The sequence below is a fragment of the Thalia democratica genome, chromosome 5, assembly GCF_965202585.1.
Source record: "Thalia democratica chromosome 5, ktThaDemo2.hap1.1, whole genome shotgun sequence".
Taxonomy (NCBI): domain Eukaryota; kingdom Metazoa; phylum Chordata; class Thaliacea; order Salpida; family Salpidae; genus Thalia; species Thalia democratica.
Genome location: NC_139169.1, coordinates 53,804,572 through 53,824,940, shown reverse-complemented (window position 1 = coordinate 53,824,940; position 20,369 = coordinate 53,804,572). Strand labels below are relative to the sequence as shown.

Sequence of the window (20,369 nt, the reverse complement as noted above, 5' to 3'; positions counted from 1 at the left end):
TATTCATGTATGGCGAATTTGGAGCGATGGGTGCACGAATATTCAAATTCGGACAATTCAAACTCCGACAATTCAAATTCTTAAAAAAAAATTGAAAGGGCCACAAACAAAAAAGTAATGTATATTTTTAAAATATAAAAAATACATATATAGGTCCTATTAATATCTACAAGCCAATTTTTTCTTTTTGCAAAACATCAAATTATTTTGGAGATTTAGCTTAAATAAAGTATAAAACATAGTTATTTTTAAATTTTTTAAATATATTAAAAAATATTTAAAAAGTTACAAAAAAGAAAAAAGTGGCTCTTAGATATTTATAAGACCTACATATGCTTCTTTTAGTTTTTTTTTAAATTCATACTACTTTATGAGATAATCAACAAAATCGGCGAAAGTCTGCAGAACAAGTCCGGACTTTCGTTTCTATTATGCTGACGTCACTAATCATTGCCAGCAAATGGTTGCTTCATGCGAAAGCATGATAAACCGTTTGTAGATTGACGACTACAAGTTTTTCGGTTGTGACTGACTGATGAGTCCTAATAAGGACGAAACCGGTCTCAGTCTACCGAAACTTGTGGTCTGATGATCGAATTGGCATGATCAACCCTTTTGTTAAACTTTATGAGATATAGTCTTTTATATAATTTTTTAAGAATTCGAATTGTAGGAATTTGAGTTGTCCGAATTTTAATTGTCATGTAACCATGGCGAATTTGGAGAGATTAATTAAGTCACATAATCAGGGGCGTCGCGTGGGGTGTTGCACTGCCGCAACTGCACCACCTTGAAATTTTGTAAGAAAAAAAAAAGTATCTGTAGCGTTTTCGTTATTTTTTAGAACGAAATCTCTTTTAAAACTCCAATTTTGAAAACGACCATTTTGCCCACTTCACTGCCGCAAACTCTTAGCTGACTGCCGCAAATGAACTCAAAAAAGCAAAATTTCTTCAAGAATTACCGCAAAATTAATATCTTGCGGTAAGTAAACTAAGTTGAAAATTCCCTAAAACAGGACATGCTTAAGTATCATCTACAAGCTATTGTAAACATAAAATAAAAACAAAGCTAAGCTACTACAAAGGATTAAACTTGAGTTTATATACCCACATGGTTTTTTTAAATTTAACAGATCACTTTTATTAAAACTGGACAATAAAAGAACAAAACTTGTCATGAATTGAATATTTTGAAAAAAAAAGATAAGAACCTTAAATCACTAAAGTCTAAGAAATTTGATTTTTTATTTTAATCTGCATACATAAACTTAATTATAATTGATTATTGTTATCATAAAATTAATAAAATATTTAATTAAATTATATTTAAATGTAAAGTTTAAGTTCTAAAAAAAAAAGAAGTTTATTATTAACTTCTAGTTCACTAGAAAAATAATTTAGATTTATATTGAATGAAAACTAGTATTATTGAAACAGTCACATATTTAAATAAAGTAAATAGCCTTAACTTAGAAACTTTGATTACTTAGAGTAGTTTAACATTTTAGGAAAATTTAGTCTACTTTATATGACTTTTGGTTTAATTTTTTCAAAAACAAAGCAAAAGTTTTAAATAAAATTGTTGAAACATGGTTGCCTTGCCTCATAATCAGGATAACTTAAAAATGTTAAAAACTCAAGATGACCCAAGATAAATTAAAACAGACCAAATTATAAAAATATTCAGGCTGACTAAAGCAGTTTTAGTTTTTTACTCTGAAAATAACAAGCTTACCTAAAATTAAAAAATAAGTGTCTTACCCCTATGGCCACTTGAAAACTAACTAACCAATTTTTTACTGCTATAAGGGTTACTTATTTATAAATTATCTTTAAAATTCTTTAAAAGTTCAACAGCCTCACCAACTAAACTTTAAAAAATTGAGCTCCTGAGAAAAATACTGTCATCAAAATGAAAAACATATTAAAATTAAATAAAGAAAAGATACCCTTTTAAACTATTGAATTTTAAACCTCCAAAAAAAAAACATTAAAATTAGAAAAAAAGTTAATAAAAATCTTAATGTTTGTAAAAAAATAAAAGTAAAATAGTGAGGAGTAAGGGGGGGGAAGGTTTATAGGCACTTTTTTACATGTTGTTCTTATTTTAACTTTTTCAAAAAGCTAATAGTTACTCTTTAATAAACTTGAAATTTCCAATAAAACTTTTAGTTACAACCGGTTAAAGCCAGAGAGTACAATGATTTATTATACAAGGAGCAAATCAAAACAGCAAAAGAATACAATTTTACTGAAAACCTATATTCTCCATCATTCTTAAAGCAATTTTTATCAAACTTTTTCATCCTAAGTTTTATAAAATTTGTTTACTTTTGTTGAAGAGAAATTTTAAATTTTTAAGTATCAATATATATTTTTATATATACAAAAAAAAACTTTTGTTATAACTTTTTTTTTCTTAGTGTTTCAAATATCTATTTCAGCAATTTGTTTTTTTTATAAAAGAAACATCTAAAGATTTTGAGACCAACTTATAAAAAAAAAGATATGATTTTAGTGATTTGATTTATTTCTTGTTTGAGTTTATATTATATTAACAAGGATTCCTTTGTACCTCTGACTGTGAGTTACCATATCTCAAAAGTTAATATGAATTTTCTATATTGATAAAAGATGAGTTGTAGTTAAAGACCGCTAAGGTGAGGCCAGGAGACGGATTCCGTAGCGCCAACAGACCGTTAGGTGAGGCCAGGAGACGGAATCCGTAGCGCCAACAGACCGCTAAGGTGAGGCGAGGAGACGGAATCCGTAGCGCCAACAGACCGTTGGGTGAGGCCAGGAGACGGAATCCGTAGCGCCAACAGACCGCTAAGGTGAGGCGAGGAGACGGAATCCGTAGCGCCAACAGACCGTTAGGTGAGGCGAGGAGACGGATCAGCATAAACCGGTCAAACGACGTGGAGATGTACAAGGGCGGAGCGAGTTCAAGCAGCAAAGAATTTTTTTAAACTTTCTACATTTGTCTGTCATTTTGAAAACTGTATCATACTTTTATTAATTTTGTGTATTTTAAATTAGTTTATAGAATTTTTCAAGTAAAGTAATGCTTTTTAAACTAAGGAGATAAAAGTCGGCGGTCGTTTTTCGTTAATTTTTCTATATAGGGAGTTTTAAGCATTCTTACAAGTGTTAATGAATAAAAACTAATTTTTTTTTTCGGAAAACCAAGAATAAATTCTTAAAGTACGAAGGTAAGAGGAGAAAATGTGCCGCTTACGCGGTAATTGTCTCTTTTTTACTTTCTTCTTTTTTCTCAAGCGAGTATAAATTCAACAATTTCGAGTAATTTAGAGTTCCTTTAGTTTCTACTGCATTGCAGCGGACGGAACTCAGTGCAGCTTTTCGCTGCACTTAAGTTTTAATGGTTTCAATCTTGTTGTCGAGTTGATTTCGATTTTAGAATACTTTTTGAGTTTGGTTTAAACATTTAGTTTTTAGTTTCTTTTATTCGAGTATTGTCGTCTTTTAAAAGAATTGATAACTTGGTTTATTAGTGTAATGTTGTGCAGTATTTTATCATCTTTTCGTTTCGCAAATTCATTGTAAATATAATCATTATCACAGATTCGAACTCAGTTTAAATTAGTATAAGTAACTGATTTATTAAACCTTTAGTAAATAGTAAGTAAGTCATATTAGTTATTTAAGTCAACTATAATTTAAGCGTTATCTTGGGGACTTCTATTATACAAGTTAGAGCGCACGTTGCGTTTTAAACCAGGCCAAAAAAAGTGTATAAGTAGAAACCCCGGTTAGCGTCATATGTACAACATCAGCTTAAAAACCTTTTTTTTTTGAGGACTTAAAAATACTTTAAAAAAGAATATGTAATTATATACTAAGGCTCTCAATCTGATCATATTACATAAAATGAACTTTTAATAAATGTTTTATTTTTAAAGTAATTTTTTAAAATTTTTATACTGTAACAAAAAAAAACTATTTATGGTTAGATATTATACATTAGTTTATTTTACTATTTTATTTTTTTAAATTCTTTAAACAACTGTGATGCAATCATAAACAGGTAGTAGTTATTAATTTTTTTTAATTACTTCTACTTCTTAAGCGAACGACGTGTCTCTTTATAAAACTGATAATAAAATTTTAAACACTTTTCAACAGATGGTTTTGTTGGTACCTAGTATTAATTTAAAGCAGGATATACATTTCATTTAAGACATTTAGTACCTAAAAGGTTTGATACATAGTCCAACAAATTAGCGTATTTTTTTTTTACAAAATTTTTATAAAAACAAATATGCATAAAAAATGTTCTATAAAAAATTTAGGTTTTCCAACATGTACTTTGAACTTTAATATTAGACAAGTTAAAAAAAGTTCTGAAGTTTTAGTTACTATTTTTATCAACTGTTTTTATTTAAATGTTATCATTTTAAATTTTATTATTTTGCTTTGATTTTTTTCAAACAAGCATTACAACAAGCTTTTAGTTAGGTTTTAAACTTCGATTGTACTAAAATATTTCTCTTTATAGTTTGCTAATACTTTTTCACTATGTTATTCTACAATACTTATTTTTTAAACTTAAACTTTCTTTAAGATTTTCTCGATTAACTATGTTTTTGAACAACTTTAAAAATTATTTTTAATATAAGTATTGCCCTTCCCTTTTGTTTATTCTTATCATAACTGATTATAAAGAAAAGTGATATTTTAAGATCACGAGTATAATTTTTATTTGAATAATGATATAACTTATAAGTAATACTTTTTAAACTTAAAGTTTATGAAAAGTCAAAAACATTTTATGAAAATTATTTATAATAGTTAATAAAAAAAACGTTACACTAAAATAAATTTTAATGGTTTTAATTTCACATTTTCAGGAAATACTTATTTAATATTTTTTTAATAAAACAAATAATAAAAGTACGTAAGTATGAAAGCTGAGAGAATAATAAATGTAGAAGTAAAAACAGTTTTATGTTTCTATTATGTAAAATTAATCAATTAAAAAGATCTCTTCTTATCTTTTGATTAGAACTATATGGCAATTTAAAGAGCATTGCAATATACATTTTTAAATGTACTTTGTTTATTTGAATTTTTCGTCAGTAAAAGTAAAAAAAAAAAAAGAAATTAGATAGATTTTCATAAGTTCTGTGGTCCAAGTATAAATATGTTAAGGGATATTGTCCAGTCCATTTTTTTATCAAGTTTAAGTTTTTAAACTTAACAAGTAAAATTATTTTAGTGTGACTAGTAAACTAATGAAAGAAAAAAAAATCATTACTTTTCGGGTTTGCCTTAAATTTATAAACAATTTTCTAAAACTTAAGAACTACTTTTGTTGACACTTCCAGTGATTCATAAACAAGTAAAAATTTAAAATCAAACTTAAGAAGTAGCAAAGTTTAATATTTCAATGTAAAAAAAATACAATTTTTGGTATAAGAATTAATTTAAGTTTTAAGTACATTTCACTATAATATAAAAAATACAACAAATAAGTAAAGTATAGCTTTTTATTAAAAACAACCTACGAACTACTAGCGATTACAATATGTAACTGACTTTAGAAATTTGAAGCAAAACAAAGACAACATACTAAGTTTGGATAAAACTATAAAGTAACAGTTTTTACAAACAGTACGAAAGAAAACTATATACAATAGTGTAAAGTATTTAGTTGATACTAAATAAATAATTTTTGTATACGAAAAAATGTAAGCACCTAGCATAAATATTAACTCAATCTTTATCCGTTTTTAACTTGAACCTTATTTAATTTTAGTTACATACACTTTGTATAAGAAGAATGTTGGTTTTGTCAGTCTAAATAATCATCTACCTTTTGAAAACAATTAACATGAATAGCTAACAAGAAAATACTGTGCGACGTCTAACAAAAAACAGATAAACACGTGATGATTTGTAATCACACGTACTCCTGTGCCGCTCCAATGTGAGCGGGTTTGCTTGGAGCTGAAGTGGGATGGTACGCGTAAGCTCCTCTGCCTCCGTAACTTTCCTCCTCGTCTGATCCGCATCCGCTGCACACAACCATGATCCCTCCGACCAGCTGCACGACCGCAGCTGCCCAACCAACGAACAAGGCTTCACCAAAAATAAATCTGAACGTATTTCAATGTTAAAATTTTAAAAAGCCGTGCAAGTAAGCTTGTAATCTTTGTTAAAACATTCTACTTAAATTACTTTAAAAAAGTAAACTCAATGAAATAATATTAAAAAATCATGAAACTCATAGTTTTTATTGTTAAAAACGAAATAAAATTTATTTCACATTCAGTTTTTATACGCAAAACTTCAGCTATACATTTTCAAATGAACCTTTTTTTTATTAGTATGATTTTTATTAATATTATACAAATATAATTACTTTACACAAATTTAAAATTTGTAGTAAAATAAAGTTTCTAAAATTTTTTTAGGCTACCTAATTGTAAAAAATATTGTTTTTAAACTTATTTTTTCTTTCTTGAAGACTATTTCTTTTTTCATAAATTTCAAAATCAAATGTAGTTTTACAAAACAAATACTATTCTTAAATTACCGTTTGACGGAAGAATCAGCTGAGGTTGTCTTCATCACCGATGCTTGGTTATGGTCTAACCTTATGTTGTTTGCATACCAGCAAGTTGCAACGAGAAGCAACAGTGAACCAACCAAACAAATACATCCCGAAACCAGACGAAATGTTTTCTAATATGAATAGGTCAATTTTAGTGTTTAAAAAACTACTTGCTTTCATTTAAATAGAGTTATGAAGGTATACCTAGTCTTAACCTTTTTATTTTTCTTAAAGTTTTTTGAAATAAAAAAGACTTGCAAGACAAAACAAAACAAAATATAAAATTTACTTTTCCTAATATTATTATTTATACTTTTACCACAGATGTTCTTGTGCTAAAACTTTATTTCAACTAACGGCGTTTCACTGCTCTCAAATAAATTTAAGAACAGATCTACGGAGTCTATAAAATATTAACAAACATTAGAAAAAAAGCAGAAAAAGCATGTATAATTATGTATAGTGTTTATGTAGGTAGTAAATATAAATGAACTTTATGGTTTAAAAACAAAGTTTGGGATAAAAACATCAAATTATAAAATTGTCTACAAAAAATACAAATTTAATAAAAGTAGGCACTAACCTCAAAAAGCTCTAAGAATAGGCAAGTTTTTAAAAGTGAAAATTAAATTGAGTTGTGCAGAAATGTTACGTCATAATAAATTTAACAAATTGGTCAATAATTTATACAGCTTAAAAACATGAAGTATTAAGCTTGCAAGTGTATGTAATTGTAATGTGAGTGTTGTGAAATAAATTAGTACATAAGTAGACAGAGTTATTTAAAGTAGAATCGTCGGTTGTGGGGACAAATATTCGATAAATCTTGCCGCTTATTCAGAAGTAGGTCTTTATCTTCTGCGGCAATTACTGCTCTTTCTGTATTGAAAGTTGGGCAAATTCTACTTACTCCGTTGGATGCATGTTTGATCTTTGAAACAATACTCCACTCCATTTTTGGCCTTTTACCGTACCTGTGAAAAAAGCTCCAGACATAATCCGATAAACACGTGCTTTGTTTTTTATTTATATTTTCATATTTATTAGGTAGTTTCAAGGATAGATATGCTAACCATAAACATACTTTTAAAAATATAAATAAAAAACAAAGCACGCGTTTTTTTCGATTATGTCTGGAGCTTTTTTCACAGGTACGGTAAAAGGCCAAAAATGGAGTGGAGTATTGTTTCAAAGATCAAACATGCATCCAACGGAGTAAGTAGAATTTGCCCAACTTGCAATACAGAAAGAGCAGTAATTGCAGCAGAAGATAAAGACCTACTTCTGAATAAGCGGCAAGATTTATCGAATATTTGTCCCCACAACCGACGATTCTACTTTAAATAACTCTGTCTACTTATGTACTAATTTATTTCACAACACTCACATTACAATTACATACACTTGCAAGCTTAATACTTCATGTTTTTAAGCTGTATAAATTATTGACCAATTTGTTAAATTTATTATGACGTAACATTTCTGCACAACTCAATTTAATTTTCACTTTTAAAAACTTGCCTATTCTTAGAGCTTTTTGAGGTTAGTGCCTACTTTTATTAAATTTGTATTTTTTGTAGACAATTTTATAATTTGATGTTTTTATCCCAAACTTTGTTTTTAAACCATAAAGTTCATTTATAGTTACTACCTACATAAACACTATACATAATTATACATGCTTTTTCTGCTTTTTTTCTAATGTGTGATAATATTTTATAGACTCCGTAGATCTGTTCTTAAATTTATTTGAGAGCAGTGAAATGCCGTTAGTTGAAATAAAGTTTTAGCACAAGAACATCTGTGGAATTTATTCCGATAAGCTTAGCTTATCAGGATCTTCAGGATTTAACGCCTTTTAACGTTACATCTTATTTATACTTTTACCACAGAATTTTTTTGCTCATAATCTCAAAATTAAAAAAACTTATTAAAGATTTATTTTAAGTTTTTTGTTAAATTCTTAAAAATAATGTTTCTGAAAAACCATTTTGAGTTTACATTGACACTTTTGCATAGTTAGTAATATATTACTACCTTGTTTAATTAAATAAAAAAAACCCATATCTAATAAACATCAAAATTTTTTTTTAATAAAACAATCAAACGTTTTAAATTAAAGCTAGATCATTCGTTTTCGCAGAAAATAATTACTTATTTATTTAGAAGTTAAAAAAAAATTGATAACTAAATGGGTTGATAAAAAAATTATGTTTAGGTAAAACATTAAAATAACAGCTGTCAATTCTACGCAATTTAAATTGAAAAATATACAACTTTATCCAAAATTTATATAATCAATACCTTCTGCGATGAAGAGCTGACGAGAGGCATACAGTCGAGACCAATCACACAAATACAGAATCCAACGATGGCACACAAGATCGACCCAATTCCCAACATGCGACCTAAAATGTTTGTGATTTTAAAGTTTAATCAACTAAAAAAAAATTATTTTATAAACGCTAGGTGGCGTACCTGTTTGAAAAACTGTTTTCATTAAAAATTAAAGCATTTTTATGTTTACTACTTACATATGCATCTGCACATGAGAATTGAACAAATGTAGTTAACTACTGCAAAAATATTTAACTTTTATAATGTTTTTCTTTTTACATTAAAACTAAGTTAAAGTAACAACTTTTTTATTTTATCTTAACTTCTTTATTTAAATTTTAGTAGTAATATTACTTGGCAGGATTAAACTTCAAAAAAAACAATCGAACCAGCTTGTAATTGTGCAGGAAGACCAAGAAATATACGATCGTAATCATCACAATCCCAATTTCCTGCTGCAAAAGTCGTACATTGCATCCATAACCCTTTGATCTAAAATAATAAAAATTAATTATTATAAAATTAATATGTTAAGTGAATACCAATTTTTTTTTATGCTTATTATAAATCCATACAATATGATCGTAAAGTTTTTATAGATAAAAAAAAAAACGAAATCTCTTATAAGTCATCACATCTTGCTAAAAGTTCAATATAGAAAATTGCAATAGTCAAAATTAATATCATATAAAGTATTTAGAATAATATACTGATTTTAAATAAGATATTAAAAACAATCTCTATAAAATGTTTAAGTTCTCATATTAATTTATTTTTTAACTTAAAAATAAACGTAATCAAAAATTATTAAAATTACTTTCAGTTTATTTATAAACAAAGATAACTTTCTTAAAATTATTTAATTTTTAAAAATATCTAAATCATTAAATAATAATTTAACCAGTAGAAAAATGACATTACACTTAATTAAAAACTAAATAAAGTCAGTTATTTTTTTTCGATCTTTCATATAAGTTCATAATTATAACCTTGTTATAAAAAAGTCATGCTTAACCACTCATTTTATTTTTTATTATCATTTTGGAACAAAATAATTAAGTTCTAATAACTTCCAAAAACCATAACTTTGACTTGCAGTTTAACCTATGCGTTATAATTTTTTTTATACCTAATTGTAAATAGTGACAAGAATAGTTAATTAACATTAAAAATACTTAACCTTTAAAACTACGTAGAACTATTATGAAAACACTTAAGTGATAATCAAATACATAAATACAACTAATAATAAATTAAAATTGTTACCAACGTCATAAAATAATAATAATTCTAGCTTAGCTCATAGTTTATGATTGAATACTTTGTTCGTCTTCAACAAAAAAACTTAGCTTATAGAAAATAAAATCCGTGCAAAAGTATTATATATGTAGATTTAGCTAAGCAATTTTATTTTTCGATTTTTTGATATACTTTTAGGTGTTCAAGAAGTACAAGATCAAGTACACAAGAAAATTAAAAAAATTGATGGCATACAAAAAAACTTTAGGAAACTAATACATTATAAAATACTACTTTTTTGTTTTGATAATTTTATATTTTATGATAGTATTTACTACGCAAAATTATACAACTATAACATGTTATACAAATTATAATGTAAGCATTAATAATTCTTAAATTTGTGTTCATCAAAGACATATTAGAAGTTTGTGAAAGTAGCTCATCTAGTTTACAATATCGAATGTGTAAAAATATTTAACTGATTTGTAAAATAGAGAGAACTATATAAAGCTTTATTTTCTAAATAAAACTTAATATTTTTATTTATAAGATAGATTTTCTGGTTTTTAATCTTTGATTGACTGCATTTTAAAGGAGCAAAATCCTATAGATAGAGTATATGTTGGAGATTAGTATTACTTAATTAGCTTATTGAGCAACAAAAAAACTCTCCAAATATTTGGTACTAAGACGTAGTGCACAAAGAACCTTTCGATTAAGGAGCCGTACAGCACGGTTACCTTTTAACGTTCTGTCCAGGACAAATTGTTTCTACTTTTTCAAAGTAAAAAGTTATCAAAAAAATTGTAGACGAAAAGATTACAGACGTATATAGTTTTTTAAATTAAATGAACTCACCTAGTAATAGTATTTACAATATCCATTTTGAAAAACATTAGTTAAATTTTTTAAAATACATAACAAGAAGTAGTAGCTTTTAACAATTTACTTCCATGCAACATTAGTATATAAGTTTTGAGCCTCAAAATTTAAGACAATAAATAGTAAATAGTAATTAAAACAACTTTACAGTCGAAAAGATCTTCAATTAAAGGTTCTCATAAGGTTTGATCATACCAATTCAATCATAAGACCACAAGCTTTCGATAGACTGAGATCGGTTTCGTCCTGATCAGTTAGTCATGACCGAAAAACTTACAGTTTTCAATCTACAAACGCTTTATACATGCAAGCATGAAGCAACCGTTTGCTGGCATTGATCAGTGACGTCTATATTGTCTTTTGCCGTGCAACGTTCAATACATTGTCCACTAGGCAAGACAACTGGTACGCTCGTTTTTAATACAATCAACAAAAATATCGGAAAAAGTCTAAAAAGCCTAAGCCTAGACTTTTGTATGTCCCGAAAAAATTGCAGTCATAAATTGACAAACGGTTTATCATACTGACGTCACTCATCAAGTTTTTTGATGGTGACTGACTGATGAGTTCTTATTAGGACAGATCTGGTCTCAGTCTACTAAAGCCTTGTGGTCTGATGATCGAATTGGTATGATCATCCCTTATGTTAAACTTGAGCTTGTCTCACAGCATACGAAAGTCTACGCTTCTGCTCTGCTAACTTTCGACAATGTTTTTGTTGATTGTATTAAATACAAGCGTACCAATTGTCTTGCCTAATGGACAATGTATTGGACGTTGCACGGCAAAAGACAATATAGACGTCACTGATCAATGCCAGAAAACGGTTGCTTCATGCTTGCATGTATAAATCGTTTGTAGCTTGAAGACTGCAAGTTTTTCAGTTGTGACTGACTAATGAGTCCTAATCAGGACGAAACCGGTCTCAGTCTACCGAAAGCTTGTTGTCTGATGATCGAACTGGAATGATCAGCCACTATGTTAAACTTAAGCTTGTCTCACGGCATACGAAAGTCCAGGCTTCTGCTTTGCTGACTTTTGCCGACTTTTTGTTAAAGGTTCACATGAATAACTATTTGTCAACTAAACAGAAAAAAATGTTTTTTTTGGTATGATGAGAACAGGTTAATTGAGTTTTTCAACAATTATAAACTTTAAGTTTTATCCAATTTTTAGTTGTTAGCTTTATAAATAAACTTTTATAGTATATCATTAGACTGAAGTATAAATTTAAATACTGTTATTAAATATATTTATTTTTTTGCGACATTAAAACTTGTTATCTCTATATAAACTAGTTTAAACCTTTACACAAACCAAGTATATTTATTACAAGATTTTAAGGATATCATTTATATTGAACACATCTAAGCTATTTATATAAACTGATTATATATATATATATATATATAAAAAGTTTTATTCAAAGATGAAAAAACGAGAAGAACTCAAGTTTCGTGATTACTCACTCATCAGCTTCAAAACAAGTTTAAAATAAAGCACAAAACAAAATCACTAATGAAGGTAAAAAATTTTTTGCATAAATAGATTATGACGTAATTTTGAAACTATCAAAAATCGTGCAAAACGGCTTGTGCAAAAACTAATCTACCAACAGACAATAAACTAGCGAAAATTCATATAACTTCAGTGAGTAATTACATATTAGGACAGATAATTGGAAGAGATAAAGATAAAATTAAGATGCAAATTGAAATTTAGGTTATTTTAAGATGAAATTAAAACTTGTTAAACTTTAAAAGCGACTTTTTTATATGTCTACAAGACGATACAAACTCGCTTCTTTTGTTCAAACATCTTTTGTCTTTCAGTGCATATACAACGGCTGATGCTTCTTTGAGACACAGCCTACATATCGGGCTATTGCCGTCGGCTATAGGCTGTGCTCTTTTTATAACTTCCCAGGATATTTCGTAGTCAATGCCGCTGCGCTTTAAGCCACAAACATACTTCGAAAGTTCAGTGTCATTTTCATATATGCCGCCTTTAAAAGATTTTTTATGATTGGCATACCTGAATCTAAACTGAGTCGAGCACAAGCCGACATAGAACCTCGTCTCAACGCCAGAGTTAACTGTGGCCTTGTAGACGATGTTCTCTGAACGGCAATTACCCCCTTTCAAATTATATTTACAGCTACCAGCGCAGCCGCATTCACTTTGAATTCCTGAGTTTTGATTTAAGATTTTTTGGTTGTGTGCCTTAATGATATTCTCTAAATTTGCCGTACACGAATAACTTATTCGCATATTATGTTTGTTGAAGATTTTAGTTAGCGGATTTTGTTTATTGAAGTGTTTCTTGACTAGATTTATAAATTTTCTTCCAATATTAGTCTTTACAGAATTGCTAAAAGGAGGGTTATACCAGATTACATTTCTTTTTCTTTTGTGTTTTTGATTATTGTGTTGTTGCTCAGGTTTTTCGAATTTAAGTTTGTTGTCGTATCCGCATTTTTTCATTATTTTTTCATATTCATCTTTAGTCTTTAAAAAATTTTCTTCTTTGCTTGATCGTTTATTTAGGCGTTGATTTATTATGTTAGGAATTTGTTTTATAATGTTTTTAGGGTGGCTTGATTGTTTGTTGACATACATAATTTTAGCGTTTTGTTTCCTGTAAGGCATAAAAGAGATATCATTCAAGTTGAGCTTCACATCTAGGAAGTCAGTTATCACTAGTGGAGATTCCACAGTGACTCTCAACCCCATAGATTTGAAGAAGGCATGTGTTTGTTTTTTTAGCTTCTCAACTTTAAAGCCAGAAGAGTTGGGCAATACAGCTAGACCATCGTCTCTGTATAGCCCAACTCTATTTAAACCAAAGATATCTTTTAACCCGTCTAACAAGAAAAGTCCAACAAGTTCGCATAGTTCTGCGCCCATGTAAGACCCCTGTGCTACGTCAAAAAGTGAGTTGGTGGTATTTACTCCCTTTCTACACCACAGAGCTCCTTGTTCGCAGAGTACCGATTTGCATGCATTTCTTAAGAAATACCACCAACTCACTTTTTGACGTAGCACAGGGGTCTTACATGGGCGCAGAACTATGCGAACTTGTTGGACTTTTCTTGTTAGACGGGTTAAAAAATATCTTTGGTTTAAATAGAGTTGGGCTATACAGAGACGATGGTCTAGCTGTATTGCCCAACTCTTCTGGCTTTAAAGTTGAGAAGCTAAAAAAACAAACACATGCCTTCTTCAAATCTATGGGGTTGAGAGTCACTGTGGAATCTCCACTAGTGATAACTGACTTCCTAGATGTGAAGCTCAACTTGAATGATATCTCTTTTATGCCTTACAGGAAACAAAACGCTAAAATTATGTATGTCAACAAACAATCAAGCCACCCTAAAAACATTATAAAACAAATTCCTAACATAATAAATCAACGCCTAAATAAACGATCAAGCAAAGAAGAAAATTTTTTAAAGACTAAAGATGAATATGAAAAAATAATGAAAAAATGCGGATACGACAACAAACTTAAATTCGAAAAACCTGAGCAACAACCCAATAATCAAAAACACAAAAGAAAAAGAAATGTAATCTGGTATAACCCTCCTTTTAGCAATTCTGTAAAGACTAATATTGGAAGAAAATTTATAAATCTAGTCAAGAAACACTTCAATAAACAAAATCCGCTAACTAAAATCTTCAACAAACATAATATGCGAATAAGTTATTCGTGTACGGCAAATTTAGAGAATATCATTAAGGCACACAACCAAAAAATCTTAAATCAAAACTCAGGAATTCAAAGTGAATGCGGCTGCGCTGGTAGCTGTAAATATAATTTGAAAGGGGGTAATTGCCGTTCAGAGAACATCGTCTACAAGGCCACAGTTAACTCTGGCGTTGAGACGAGGTTCTATGTCGGCTTGTGCTCGACTCAGTTTAGATTCAGGTATGCCAATCATAAAAAATCTTTTAAAGGCGGCATATATGAAAATGACACTGAACTTTCGAAGTATGTTTGTGGCTTAAAGCGCAGCGGCATTGACTACGAAATATCCTGGGAAGTTATAAAAAGAGCACAGCCTATAGCCGACGGCAATAGCCCGATATGTAGGCTGTGTCTCAAAGAAGCATCAGCCGTTGTATATGCACTGAAAGACAAAAGATGTTTGAACAAAAGAAGCGAGTTTGTATCGTCTTGTAGACATATAAAAAAGTCGCTTTTAAAGTTTAACAAGTTTTAATTTCATCTTAAAATAACCTAAATTTCAATTTGCATCTTAATTTTATCTTTATCTCTTCCAATTATCTGTCCTAATATGTAATTACTCACTGAAGTTATATGAATTTTCGCTAGTTTATTGTCTGTTGGTAGATTAGTTTTTGCACAAGCCGTTTTGCACGATTTTTGATAGTTTCAAAATTACGTCATAATCTATTTATGCAAAAAATTTTTTACCTTCATTAGTGATTTTGTTTTGTGCTTTATTTTAAACTTGTTTTGAAGCTGATGAGTGAGTAATCACGAAACTTGAGTTCTTCTCGTTTTTTCATCTTTGAATAAAACTTTTTATTAACAAAGCCCTCAAGGTGGGCTCAGTGTGAAAAATTTAATTTATTAAGTTAAATAACTCAATTCTATATATATATATACATATATCTAGTTTAGGCTACTAGAATTGTAGTTAGGTAACTAATAAAGTTTTTCATAGCAGTAAGTTTTAGCCGGGTAGGTGTCGAAAATGCACGAAGGGACACATTTGCACGGAGACACTTTAGCACGTTGTCAGTTTAGCATTGGTTTGAACTCTTTTATTATTCTTTTTTTTTCTTATATATATTTTTGTTTTACTATAACTATCACCCCTAACCTAAACTTGCCTTTGGTTAGTAATTTTCTGTTGTAATATATATATATATATATATATGTTAAACAATTTAAATTTAAAAGATGGTTACACTCTCTGCAATATGGAAAAACAGGCGATCTCAAATTTAAACTCAGATCTAGCTTTAAATAAAATAAATGAAATTTTTAGTAATACTAAACATTTTCAAGCTTTTATTCTAAATAATTTTGAACGTTTATGTAAACTTAGTTTGTCTTATAATTTTTAGTAATTTATTTAGTGTCGTAACAACCCAAACAGTTTTTTGCTTAATTTCATGTACATTTTGATTTATGTGTTAATATATTATTTTTATAAACAAACTGAACAAACTGAATAGCTGTTCTGTCTTACAGAACAGTGAAACAATTGTATTTGTCAAACGTAGTGTTTTATTAGTATATATTTCTTTTTACTCTTGTGCAAGTTGTCTTACCTAAAAAATTGACCCTTCGTGCAAAAGTGTCTTCGTGCAAAAGTTTTCCTCGTGCAAAAGTGACTTCGTGCAGAAGTGACTCTTCGTGTAAAAGTGCAAGACTTACCCGTTCCGGTTTCAACCGTTGTATGCTAAAAGAGTTGAAAGCACGGTCGCATAAATAGTAAAGCAATACAGTTTAAAAGCGTAGTGCAAAATAGAGGAAAAATGTTTAAAAAAAACTATAGAGCTAAAGTAAAATGAAAAATACACGGTAATAAAATAAAATACATTATTTGTATTAAAATAGTATAAATATATTATAGTTTTTACTAAACTTGCCTGTTTCTTTAATAAACACAAAGTCTTTTTTCAAAGGATTATTTTATGTTATTCCTTTTAAAATACGTGATTAAAAAAGTTGTAGTAGCTAAAAGTTTAACAAAAATTAAACATTAAAGTTTGCTTTAAAACAAGTTTGGGAATTCCAAAAAAAGTCAAAACAACTTCCCAGCAGCTTGATACTCCTTATTACATTTCAGTTTAACATAAATTGAAAAATTATGCCTTAAAAACCAAAAATGCTAAAAATGAAAGTTATAAATAAAGTGAATAAGTTTTAAAGCACCTAAGCTCTAATAAAAGTAAAAAAAAAAGAGTAATTTTATTTTATTTAAAGTAAATTAAAACTCAGGTTACTTTCTAAAAAGCCTATGGTTATATTTATACTGTTCTATGCACCTAAAGAAAGTGATTGTTCAAGAAAAATATCATTATTTCTCCTTTTTATTATGTCTTTTCTTTTTTGAAGAATTAATTTTTTCAGTCTCTTAGACAGGACTCATTACTGTAAACTATTTATTTTAATTAGCATAACATTTTTCACACAGAGGCATACAAATTGAAAACAGCATTTTTACTATTATTTTAAAGATAAAAACACAAGTCAATTTTTATAACAAAATATACTTCTTGCTAACTTGTCAGTTGTTTACTTAGTAATAAGAATAAAGATTTTAATCTTATATAGTCATAAGGGAATCAATGTAAAAGTAATATCAATGAGCATAAAGTTTTTAACAGTAAATAAGTAGTTTTAATTACAAATAAACTAAAATTAAATAAAACAAACGTAAAACTTTATAAATAAATTTACGGAAACAAAAAAACAACATTATCAAAGTCTTACTGTTTATACAAACTAGGTTTTCTTAATACAATACATTTAGCCCCAAGTTAAATTAAATTAAAAATGTTATAACAAAATTTATTATGAACACTTTCAAGCTATAATTACTTGCACAATAAAGGTTCTTAACTAGGTGCTCTACAATAGCAGATGGTTTTTTAGCATTCAAGACTTTTTTAGACTGATTTCTTCATTACCTGTTTTACAAAAATTTTCTATAATTTATAAAATATGTTTCTTAATTATCTTACTAAACTGCTAGAAGTCATTCCGATATAACTATCTTCAAAGAAGCAGTTAAGTTGGTATACTACCATACTTTTTTTAAATTCTGATATCGGATTTTTGCCCCTAGGTCTTATCGAAGGTCTAGATATAATGCTAGCTCTAGGTTTAGCAGAGGGATAATAATTACTAATTGATTGAAATTTTTCTCTATACGTCTGGAGTTACGATTAACAAAAGGTAATATCAAAATGATTAGGGAATTTTTTTATTCCTGCTGACTTTATTTTGTTATATCATTTATGATTAAAACAAACTTGAGGCAATTGTATTAAGAAAACCTAGTTTCTGTAAACAAAAAAAAAGTAGCGTTTCTTTGTTTTGTAAATTTTTTCATAACCTATTACGTATGTTATACTGATTTTTAACTTATTTACTGTAAAATACTTTTTGTTCACTAATATTAATTTTACGTGAATTACCTTATGACTACATATTTTATTTTAAAGATTTAAAATTTTATTTTATTTCTAACTAAACAACTGACGAGTTAACACGAAATAAATTTTGTTATGAAAATTGACTTGTGTTTTTATCCTTGAAATAAGCTGTTGAAATGTCAAAAAACGTTTAATCTGGCAAATAGTTGACATTTTATACTAGATACAATCTTTTAATAAAACAACGAAAAATAAAGCTCAAACAAACCGTTTTAATAGAATCTCTTGTAGTATCTTTAGGATCGTTTTTGCTCCAAGTTGGCATGCAAACACTGACAGTTGTTAAAATTCCCCCGACAAGCAATAAAGCCATTCCAACGTTTTGAACTCCTGACATTGTTAATATTTCTAAAAGACAACTGAAAATACTAAAAATTAATAAGATTTCAATTAATTATTAAGTATTAAGTTTTTTCTAGCTTTAAAAAAAGATGAAATTTTTTTTTTATTTTACTGAAGAATGCAGTTTTAATAAATGTAACATTAAAAAAAAAGTTAATCTAGCTAGAAAATGTTATTCGAACGCTATACTATATAAAATAAAGGTTTTACCTTTTTTTACGTTACAAAAATAAATTAAGAATGTTAATACATGGTCATGGACAAATGATTTTATTTAATACATGACTAACAAGTTCTAAAAACTACTAATATATTTTAAATCAAAATAAGGTTATAAACTAAAAAGTCTAGTTTATATTTACAATTTTTCTAAAATATACTTCAAAAATTGTTTAAATTTCGTATAAAGCTAATAACTGACAAATTAATTCCAGTTTTATTTAGTTTAGAATAAAATTCTTAGTTTATAAAACTAAATATAGAAATACAAAAATTTTAAAAACAGAAGTGTAAAAAGCACATTTTGAATCTACTTATAATTTTAAAAGTAGTGTACAAATTTTTGCCTACACATAGTTGATAACTAAAACGTAGTATCACTATGATAATTCTTTACATTAGTTAATAGTTCACTTATAAAAAATTAAAAAAACAATTCAGTATAATCCTTCTGACATTTTTGGGTAAAGTGTGAACAATTAGTTCATTAAACTTTTAATTAATAAGATAATTTAAATTCTAAAAACTTATAAAATTAACATTTTGCGGTTAAACTGTGCTAAACATATACATTTTTAATTTGCAAATTAACACAGATTAAAATTCATCAAATATTTTCGTTTCTGGAAAAACACAAAAATATGCAACCTTAATTGGTACTTTTTTTATTAAAATAACTTTTGAACAACTTAAGTAAAGTAGACCTAAACAATTGAATACAAAATTAAATATATCTTACTGAAGTAGATTTTAAGAAACTCCATTTTATGTTTTAACCAAAATAGTAGTACATGTATATTTAATGTTAGAAAAATTGATTGTTTACAAAAAAAGCTTACCTAAAATATGTTAAAATTTACGATTGTTTTCAAATCTTATATCAATAAAATGTTTCTAAGTTAGACTGCATCAAGAACTTATACGCTTTTCGAAAGGCCTATAACATATAAAGTTTCTTCTAGAAGCTGTACGGTTATGAAAAATTATTAATCACTAAGAAAAAATAAACGTTTATACTTTCTCTCTAACATTTTTGAAAAAAATTCTCATAACATCAGTGCATTAGTCAAAAGTAATGAAACATATAATTAACTCTGACGTGTATATATATAAGAAATGGTAAACAATTGTAGAAGTTCAATTTTCCAAATAAGGTATAATAACTACTTTTTTGTTTTAAGTAGATGAGTTTTTTTGACAAACAAAACTGTTCTTAGATAGGTAAATTTATACCTTTTATAACAAAAACACAAAGTTTAGTAACTAAACTTATACAAAACTCAACTAAAAAAAAAGTTTTTTGGACTGGAGAATTTTTTAAATTAATGAAGAAACAGCAATTCTCAATGAGCACATATATTTTTTGTAGAATTTGAAATAAACTTAGCCTAAGGCATTATTTCGGAAAACGATTTCAAAATTACCTGACGAAACAAGATTTACCTCAAAAATAAGTGGGAAATTCAAACTTTATTTTTTATATTGTTCAAAACTTTCGCGTTAAGTTTTTCACTAAAGTTTAACTTAGTTTTGTTTTACAACTATTAGTTTTATTTTCAGAATAAATCAACT

At 27.7% G+C, this 20,369-nt stretch overlaps 1 protein-coding gene across 2 annotated transcripts; it reads right to left on the bottom strand.

The window, feature by feature from the left end:
- Positions 1-5,497: 5,497 nt before the first annotated feature.
- On the bottom strand, positions 5,498-19,763 carry LOC145835778 (claudin-4-like). 2 transcript variants are annotated; one of them, XM_082943494.1, is made up of 6 exons: positions 19,637-19,763; positions 18,445-18,566; positions 9,306-9,408; positions 8,884-8,987; positions 6,562-6,710; positions 5,498-6,121 (listed from the first exon to the last, which is right to left on the bottom strand). In XM_082943494.1, the coding sequence occupies exons 2-6, from the start codon at positions 18,547-18,549 to the stop codon at positions 5,926-5,928; spliced, it is 657 nt and encodes a 218-aa protein (XP_082799620.1). In that variant the 5' UTR covers positions 18,550-18,566; positions 19,637-19,763; the 3' UTR covers positions 5,498-5,925. The 2 variants fall into 2 exon arrangements, with proteins under 2 accessions (XP_082799620.1, XP_082799619.1); XM_082943493.1 differs by lacking the exon at positions 19,637-19,763 and having other exon boundaries at positions 18,445-18,600.
- Between the last annotated feature and the right edge of the window lie 606 nt (positions 19,764-20,369).

Coding starts and splice junctions, on each gene's coding strand:
- LOC145835778 (XM_082943493.1), bottom strand. CDS start 18,573: ATGTCAGGAGTTCAAAACGTTGGAATGGCTTTATTGCTTGTCGGGGGA. Junction 9,409..18,444: donor CAAGAGATTCTATTAAAACG/GTTTGTTTGAGC, acceptor TTATTATTTTAG/ATCAAAGGGTTATGGATGCA. Junction 6,122..6,561: donor GCTGATTCTTCCGTCAAACG/GTAATTTAAGAA, acceptor AAATACGTTCAG/ATTTATTTTTGGTGAAGCCT.